Genomic DNA, 9387 nt, shown 5'->3' with positions numbered 1-9387 from the left:
GCCAAGCAGATCACCTGGTGTCCACAATCACGGAAACCCTTCAGGCCAAGGGCTTTGAGATCGTGAGCGCAAAGATCAAGAGAGGACCCTGCGTGATCTTCTTGGGAGTGGGGATCACAAGCTCCTACGTGACAACCCCCGAGGCGAAGGTCAGTCGAGACATCAAGACGCTCCACGACGTGCAATGCCTGGTGGGATCGCTGCAGTGGCTTCGCAACATCGTCCTGATTCCTCCCGAGGTCATGGACCCTCTATATGACCTCCTGAAAGGGAAGCACCCCTGGGAACCCAAGGAGCTGATGCCGCAAGCAACGAGCTCCCTCGACTTCATCGAAAGCCAGATGTCCACTGGCACACTTGCCAGGTGGAACCCAGCCGTGCCACTGGACCTATACGTCCACTTTACACCGAAGGGGGGAGTGGGAGCGTTGGCTCAAGGACCTTCCAAAAAGTCCCAACCAATCCAATGGGTGGTCCTCGGAAGACCTGCACATACATTCTCCCCGGGAATCGAATGCATCGCTAACCTCATCATGAAAGGCAGGAAACTCACCTTGAAACACCTAGGAACCAAGCCGACAAGAATCCACCTTCCTTTCCGCAAGCAGTCGACCACGGAGTCAACCACGATATCGGAGCACCTAGCCCTTGCTCTCACTGGCTTCGGAGGAGAAATCTCCTACTCTGCCAGACCACCCTGGACTCAGCTGCTGACCATTGTCGACATGGACATGCCGCCAAAGGTCATGGACCGACCGCAGCCAGGACCAATGGTCTTCACAGACGCTTCCTCCCATGACTTCAACCACAACAGCAGTGTGGCAGGCAGGAGAACAATGGCATTGCGTCAAAGCATGTGACCCCACACTGTCAGTGCAACAACTGGAGGCAGCAGCAGTGGTCTTGGCGTGCGGACTCTTCCAAGATGAACACCTCAACATTGTAACGGACTCTATATTCGTGGCAAGGCTCTGCCTAGCCATGGCAGGACCAGGTGTGTCAACATCTGCAGCAGCCTTAATGCTGGAAGAAGCACTCTCCTCGCGACAGGGCACCGTGTCAGTCATTCACATAAACAGCCACAACCCAGTCAAAGGTTACTTCCAGACCGGCAACGACAAAGCGGATGCCGCAGCAAAATGTGTATGGACATTGCAGAAAACTCGTCAACTGCACGAGTCGCTCCACATCGGACCAAAGCACTGGCGAAGAGATGCGGAATCTCAACAGTGGACGCAAAACATGTGGTAGCCACCTGCCCTCATTGCCAGAAGTCACCCTTATGGACCTGTGGGGTCAACCCGAGAGGTCTCAAGCCTTCAGAGATCTGGCAGTTGGACTTCACCTTGTGTCAACTGCTGAAGCCCCGAGCATGGCTAGCAGTGACAGCAGACACTTATAGCGGAACGATCATAGCCACACAGCACCCCAAAACAAACTCCAAGACCACAATCCAGCACTGGCTGGCAACCATGGGTTGGCTTGGTATTCCCAAGCAGATCAAAACTGACAACGCTTCCAATTTCACCTCCAAACCAGTGCAAGAATTCGCCTCAAAATTGGGCATCACATTAGTGCAAGGTATCCCGTATAACAGTACCGGGCAGGCCACAGTCAAGAGAGCAAATCAGACCCTGAAAACCAAGATAGAAGCACTGGCGAAAGCAGAGGGCTTTGCCAATGCCATTCCCCCAGGAGACCAGGGGCGCATGCTGGCAACCACTTTGTTAGCACAAAAGCAATTCCCTTGGGGAGATGAAACAAACAGTTCCGTTCAAAAACACTGGACCACCCGAGCGCTAGAGGAGGGCCCACAGGTTGTAATTAGAAACGAGCTAGGCGAATGGGGACGGGACTGGAGGTTGATGCTCACGGGGAGAGGGTATGCAGCTGTCAAAAAGGACAGTAAAATCAGGTGGTATCCACTTAAGTCAATTAAGCCCGACCTCCATAACGAGCAGAATGAGACTGACGAGAATTGCGAGTTTCTGTTTACAGGACATGCTCGTGGGACATCCTCGTGACGCGTACATCCCCATTCCAGAGGAAAGAGGCAGACCACCAAGCCGCCAGGCAGCGCCCAAGAGACCCGCACGGGTGAGACGCAAGCAACAAAGGTGTTTCTCTGTGATTTTGCTGTTGGGGCTTGTCGCCAGAGGGCAAGCCAGCCCAGATCACTACCCCCATCGGCCATTCAGGTGGGTCATGCGACACCTTAGTAGCGACAAGGTACTCAAAGAAATCACCACACTGAACACCCCATCCTTCGTGCTCCGCATTACTGACCTGTTTCCAGGACGACCAAAGGTAGACCCCAATTCCCCACACGCCACACACATGTACCTATCCTACTGGTGCCCAGCTTCAAACCCAGGAAAAAGCAACTGCAATCACCCAGGGTGGGGATATTGTGGGCACTGGGGCTGCGAAACCATTGTTACAGATGCCAGACCATCAGGGCCTGGGTGAGATCCTCAAGAGCCCGACAAATTCTTACAGTTCACCTGGGCATCCTGCGGCTGCAAAACACCCGTCTTCCTCCAGGGAAGTTTCTATCGAAATCGCCATAAAGCCCCAAAAATTTGGAAATGTACTAGCTACAACATGATGGTCTTGCAGCCACATCACCCCAGTTGGGCCACAGGCAGAACGTGGACTGTAGTCCTTCAAGGGTCAAAAGAGAGGGTGAATGTGCGAATTACCAGGCTCCAACCGTCAGTGCCCCGAGTGGTCGGACCCAACAAAGTGATTAAAAGCGTGCAGATAGGGAGAAACGCGACCTACCCCAAAGCCTTGCCCGCAAAGGTCACCAAAATCCCGACCGGCCATGCGGAAGCCTTTCAGATAGGCCGCTCAGCCGGGTCGGACTCAGACCCAATCCTTCGCATGCTAGAAGCTACCTTTGTATCCCTGAACGAATCCAACCCTAACCTAACTGAGTCCTGCTGGCTTTGTTACGATGTTAAACCCCCCTTTTATGAAGGAGTTGCTTTAAACACTCCTTTCAGTTACTCCACAGCCGATGCCCCTCACCAGTGCAGATGGGATACCCCCCACAAAGGAATCACCCTGAGTCAAGTCACAGGCCAGGGCAGATGCTTTGGCAATGCAACCCTAGCTAGGTGGAAAGGCAACATCTGCACCAAAGTTGTCAAGTCTGACAGGAAAAACAATAAGTGGGTAGTCCCATCCGCATCTGGGATGTGGGTTTGCCAGCGATCTGGAGTGAGTCCGTGTGTGCTCCTTGCCAAATTCAATGACTCTAACGACTTTTGTGTCCAAGTTCTGATTGTTCTTAGGGTCCTGTACCACTCAGACAAAGAAGTGTACCACCTTTTCGAGGAACCCAGCCAGCTCCACAAAAGAGAAATAATAACAGGTATAACTATCGCAATACTGTTCGGTCTAGAAGCAGCAGGAACGGCCACGGGTGTCTCAGCCTTAGCCACCCAACACCAAGGACTGTCCCAGCTGCAAATGACAATCGACAAGGACCTGCAAAGGATCAAGAAATCCATCTCCTTTCTAGAAAAGTCAGTCTTCTCACTTTCGGGGGCGGTCTTGCAGAACAGGCGAGGTCTGGATCTCCTGTTCATGCAGCAAGGAGGCCTGTGTGCCGCCTTGAAAGAGGAGTGCTGCTTCTATGCAGACCACACAGGAGTCGTAAGAGACTCCATGGCGGAACTCCAAAACAGACTGGCTCAGTGGCAGAAGGACAGGGAAGCCCAACAGGGTTGGTTCGAGTCCTGGTTCAATCAATCACCATGGCTAACTACTCTGATTTCTACCCTAATAGGTCCATTGGCATTGCTGATTTTGGCAGTTACCTTCAGACCATGCCTGCTGAACAAGCTGGTCTCATTCGTTCAGACCCGCCTAGAATGGACCAACATCCTGTTCATAGGCCGGCGGCAATTGCTGTGAATTCAACCAGGGAACACTGCCAGTCAAAAGTCCTAAACTTGTCTGGCAAAAACTTACTCAGGTTTACCAAACCCCTTTCCCTTATCGAACTACAACCTTATACCTCATTTCAGTGCCTATGTATATGACTACCTCATTCATTTGTGAAAAAGGGGGGGGAGATGTGGTAGATAGGGACAGGCGGTCGGAAGATCTCGCGATGTAACGGGAAGGCAGGACCCCTGTCCCCTTAGATAAGAAATTATCATAGGAATGTAGCCTCCCTAAACCGAGTGCCAGTAACTTTCCACTCCTTACTAACCATAGATGGTAAAGACAGACCCCCTCTGACGTAGAAGAGCCCCTAGATTATAAAAGCCCACGAGATGAGATAATAAAGGCCTTTTGGACCGTCCACCACATTGGTGTCTGCGTGCTCATTGGCCCAAGCAACCCTGGAGAGTTTGGGTCGCCGTGCTGTTCCTCAGAACCAGGTCGCCTTGCCTTATATCAGAAGGCAACAGCCATGGCTGTCCACCAGTGCTGAATTGTGGCCTTGGAGTTAGTTTTGTGGTGCTGTGTGGCTATGATCTTTCCACTATAAGTGTCCCCTGTCACTACAAGCCATGCTCGGGGCTTCAGCAGTTGACACAAGGTGAAGACCAACTGCCAGATCTCTGAAGGCTTGAGACCTCTCGGGTTGACCCCACAGGTCCATAGGAGTGACTTCTGGCAATGAGGGCAGGTGGCTACCACATGTTTTGTGTCCGCTTTTGAGATTCCACATCTCTTCGCCAGTGCTTTAGCTCCGATGTGGAGCGACTCGTGCAGTTGACGAGCTTCCTGCAACGTCCATACACCTTTTACTGCGGCATCCGCTTTGTTGTTGCTGGTCTGGAAGTAACCTTTGACTGGGTTGTGGCTGTTGATATGAATTACTGACACGGTGCCCTGTCGCGAGGAGAGTGCTTCTTCCAGCATTAAGGCTGCTGCAGATGTTGACACACCTGGTCCTGCCATGGCTAGGCAGAGCCTTGCCACGAATATAGAGTCCGTTACAATGTTGAGGTGTTCATCTTGGAAGAGTCCACACGCCAAGACCACTGCTGCTGCCTCCAGTTGTTGCACTGACAGTGTGGGGTCACATGCTTTGACGCAATGCCATTGTTCTCCTGCCTGCCACACTGCTGTTGTGGTTGAAGTCATGGGAGGAAGCGTCTGTGAAGACCATTGGTCCTGGCTGCGGTCGGTCCATGACCTTTGGCGGCATGTCCATGTCGACAATGGTCAGCAGCTGAGTCCAGGGTGGTCTGGCAGAGTAGGAGATTTCTCCTCCGAAGCCAGTGAGAGCAAGGGCTAGGTGCTCCGATATCGTGGTTGACTCCGTGGTCGACTGCTTGCGGAAAGGAAGGTGGATTCTTGTCGGCTTGGTTCCTAGGTGTTTCAAGGTGAGTTTCCTGCCTTTCATGATGAGGTTAGCGATGCATTCGATTCCCGGGGAGAATGTATGTGCAGGTCTTCCGAGGACCACCCATTGGATTGGTTGGGACTTTTTGGAAGGTCCTTGAGCCAGTGCTCCCACTCCCCCCTTCGGTGTAAAGTGGACGTATAGGTCCAGTGGCACGGCTGGGTTCCACCTGGCAAGTGTGCCAGTGGACATCTGGTTTTCAATGAAGTCTAGGGAGCTCGTTGCTTGTGGTGTCAGCTCCTTGGGTTCCCAGGGGTGCTTCCCTTTCAGGAGGTGAAGTGTTATAGCCACCAGCTGGGTGCTTTTCCATGCCCAGGACTGCCCTCCCACTCCGTTCACTGGAGGGACTTCTTTGAATTGCCAATGTCCGGGCCAATGCACTTGGGGAAAATCGTGCGGTCTGATCCCGTGTCTGCCCACAACTGAAGCCCTATGACGTGGGGATCCTGACTGCCATAGATGCGGCATGTCCCCCACTCCATCAGGGGTTCCTTCCATATTTTCATGGCCAGGGCCACCCAGGGGTCCCGCTCTGGGGCGTCTCCTTCTGGCCCTGTGGCTGTGGAGGATGCGAAAGTACTGCTGGCGGTGCTGCGCAACTCTGCCATTGTGCTGCTGGCGGGGATGCGAAACTGACTGCTCCCTGTGGGGGCATGGGGTATGAGGATCCCCTGCCCCACAGGGGGTTGCTGTAGCCGGGCCTCTGCATGTTCCAGGTGGGAGGAGGCTGGATACGGCCCGGCTGCCCCCTCCCTCTCCCGTTTCCCTGAGGCCTGGATCTGCATTCCTTAGCTAAATGCCCCTTCCTTCCACATGCCCAGCATGGTCCCCTAAATCCCCCTTGGCATGGTGGAGCAGCTGCTGATAGGCGCCTTGGCTGAGGGAAGTTTGCTGCCAAGCGGCCTGCCTGGCCACACTTAAGGCAAGCCATTGCAGGCTGTGGACGGCTGCTTGAATGGGTGTCAGTTGTTCTTCTCTTCCCTAGCAGTCTGGACAGGCTCGAGCTGTGTAGTTGCTGCCCTTCCCCAGAAGCCTGGGCTAGCGCGGTTTTGCAATGATCCCGCCATTCCTGCTTAAATACAATCAGCCCCGCTGCGTCAAAAAGCATATGGCTTATTTGCGTAATATCAAAAGGGAGCAGATCGTCATTGCTAAAAAGGCCATCCACAAGAGTGGATACTACAGCTGAGCTGATCCCTTTTTCTGAAATCGCTTTGACAATCGCTTGTATATCTTTGGGGTTTACCGGGGTATATGTCTTTTGTTGATTTCCCTGCCCTCCGGTGACCCTCACCGGGAAGGCATTTATCGTGGCTGCCGGTGCCCAGTCCGCACAAGCTATTTTTATTTTTCCCCAATCGGTGAGTTTGTTTTGCGATTGTTTCCCAATATTGCTTAAAGCTTTATTCGGTTTCGCTTGAAACCACATTTATTTTGCTCTCTCGGCTTCCGAGTCCCAGCCGGACTCGGTCGGCTCTTCTTAGCTGTCTGAGCAGCTGTTACTTGACTCTGAGCCGGAAGTTGACTGCCGGTACATTTCCGGCGCTCCATGCCGTTTTGGGCAGCTTCGACCCCGCTCCTCCCTTCGGGGGTGGTGCAGCTCCTGCCCCCTGGGCTTGCCCTGCCTCCTGGAGGGAGGGATCTCTCCCTTGTATGGTAGCAGCATTGGGCGTGGCTCTTGATCGAATATGCGCTCTTTGTCGCTCCCCCGCGCATGCACCCTTGAGGGGAGCAGCGGCTCTAGACTGAGCATGCGCTCTGTGCTGGTGTCCCGCGCATGCGCATCTGCGACCACTTGCGCTTCGGGGTTTTCCCGCCGCAGACTAGCACGCTCCGCCCATCCCCTGGGTCGCCGGCACCATGTTTTGCCATGTACGGCGGCGCCGCCACCCACGTGTCCATGCTAGCTGTTTTCTCGGCATCTCGGGCTTCTTCCACGAGATCCCCCCAAAAGGACCGCGCGTGCTGCTTTGCCTCCTGCATCGGATCGGCGACCGGCGGGGGAGGGACGGGTAGAGAAACCGCAGATTTTTCAGAAGGTTCCGCAGGGAATCTGGGACCCGGCGGGCTCCGCGGGAGGGCCAGGAGGTCCCCTGGGGGCTCCGGGGGGTTTCCTGGGAGCTCCGGGGGGTTTCGGCTCGGGCTCGGGGAGGGGTAGAACACACCCGGCCCCCACGTATTCCTGTCTTCAATCAGATCGCTCTCAGAGGCGGTTTGCGTCGCTGCTCCCACCCCCAGCTTTGGTGTAGCTAATAAACATGTACGCACGGGTTTCTACGTCTCCTGTTCCTCTAACGCCTTGCGTAGGGCCTCTTCTACTTTCCCCCATGCTTTGAGGCTTTTACCACTGCCTGAGGACTTAGTGTCCTCTGCTAAGGCGGCAGTGCATTTCTGCCACACTTCCGAATGTAATACATCTACCGGACGTTCGATCGTCCCCAGCGCTAGGAGCCTTGCGATAGCAATATTAAAATTCCTGAGCTCACATTTAATTCCTCATTGCTCATGAATCTGACTTACGACCTTCGCTATGGCTTCCATGGTCCACGCAGGTCTGGGGGTGTCCCCCCCGCTGCAGACGGTCCCACCGCTGCAGCCGCTGTCTCTTGTCCAGGCGAAACCCGTTACCTGAGCTGCCTCCCGGGTTCTGGCACCAGTTGTTGCCTTCTGATATAAGGCAAAGCGACCTAGTTTTGAGGAGCAGCACGGCGACCCAAACTCACTAGGATCGCTCAGGCTAAAGAGCACGCAGATACCAATGTGGTAGATCATCAAAGGCCTTTATTGTCTCATCTCGTGGGGTTTTATAGTCTAAGGGGCTTCTCTATGTCAGAGGGGGTCTGCAGTACTATCTATGGTTAGTAAGGAGTGGAAAGTTACCAGCATTACTATCGTTAGGGGGGCTACATTCCTAGTTACATTCCTAGGGTGATCTCTTATCTCAGGGGATTAGGGGAAAAGGAATCCTGCCTCTTTCCGTCACATCGCGTGATCTTCCGATCGCCTGTCCCTATCTACCACACGTGGGACCCCTGCTGGTGCAGTGGAAGAAATGCGAGGAGCTTTGGCGGGGGTCTGGTTCTTGTACCCCTCGGAGTTCCCAGGGAAGCCCTTCGATCTCGGACGTGGACGAGGAGGAGGTTGAGCTTCTGTGCGATGTGGAGTTCCCTTCCCCATCCCTGGATGGTGTGCTGGGGAGTCGCCATTGTTCGCCTGGGGTGGATTGGGCTCAAAGCCAGCTGGTCCCGGGTCCGGGGGGCCCTCTGGATTCAGCGGGCAATCCTCGCCCCGCCTCGTCCTGCGCGAGTGACGGGGCGGGGGACGGGTTGCCCTCTCTTTGTGCTTTCCTGGCCTTTGAGGGTCAGCCTCTGCCTCGACTTGAGGCTGCTTCGGTGATGACTTTTTGTCAAAATTGCGGTGTCTCCCTGAGCCTGGTGAGGGTGGGCTCTCCCACCCCTGAGTCGGGTTCCTCAGCGGGGGGGACGATTTCGCCCGTCTGTGGGTCTGCCCAGCCTGCTGGGCATGCGCAGCCGGTGAAGGCAGCCGGGAGCGGGGCGTCGGTCAGTGCTCCGCCCGGCCCCGCTTCGGTGGGTGGGCAGCCCACTCCTCTCCACTCGGTGGGGGCAGTGCCCGCTGTGGAGTCTTGCGGCTTGGGACGGGCTCTCATAGGGGGCTGGCCTGGCTCCCTTGTGCCGCCCCGCAGTGACATGGCCCCGCGGGCAGCGCCTCCCTCGGCGTCCCACACCGCCCCCGGATCGGGGGACGGAGGCCCCGCACCGATCTCGTCCGGGGCCGCGCCGGATTTGCGGGCCATGTCAGCACCTGCGCCCACCGAAGCGGCCCCTGCTGGAGCTGCAGTGCGGCAGGGCGCTGGGGTGTTTACCTTTAGTGCAACTGCTGACACGGCTGGCAGGAGGCCAGTGGGTGCCCGGGGCCATGGCGCTTTCTCGTCAAGTCATTGGACGCTTCCTGCGTGCCAGGTGATCGTGCGTCTGAAGTACCCCGAACGTTTCTGG

The 9387-nt window shown here is 55.4% G+C and overlaps 1 protein-coding gene across 1 annotated transcript; it reads right to left on the bottom strand.

The window, feature by feature from the left end:
• Positions 1–8777: 8777 nt before the first annotated feature.
• Positions 8778–9185, bottom strand: LOC134431533 (putative uncharacterized protein MGC34800). Its single transcript, XM_063179530.1, has one exon. It carries the CDS (start codon positions 9183–9185, stop codon positions 8778–8780), a length of 408 nt encoding a protein of 135 aa, XP_063035600.1.
• Between the last annotated feature and the right edge of the window lie 202 nt (positions 9186–9387).

The sequence above is a fragment of the Melospiza melodia genome, chromosome W (assembly GCF_035770615.1).
Source record: "Melospiza melodia melodia isolate bMelMel2 chromosome W, bMelMel2.pri, whole genome shotgun sequence".
NCBI lineage: Eukaryota > Metazoa > Chordata > Aves > Passeriformes > Passerellidae > Melospiza > Melospiza melodia.
The sequence above is the reverse complement of the archived record's forward strand: the minus strand, read 5'-3'. Positions and strand labels throughout refer to the sequence as shown.

Excerpts from the sequence above, each read along its gene's own strand:
- LOC134431533 (XM_063179530.1), bottom strand. The coding sequence starts at position 9,185 with ATGGCCCGCAAATCCGGCGCGGCCCCGGACGAGATCGGTGCGGGGCCT.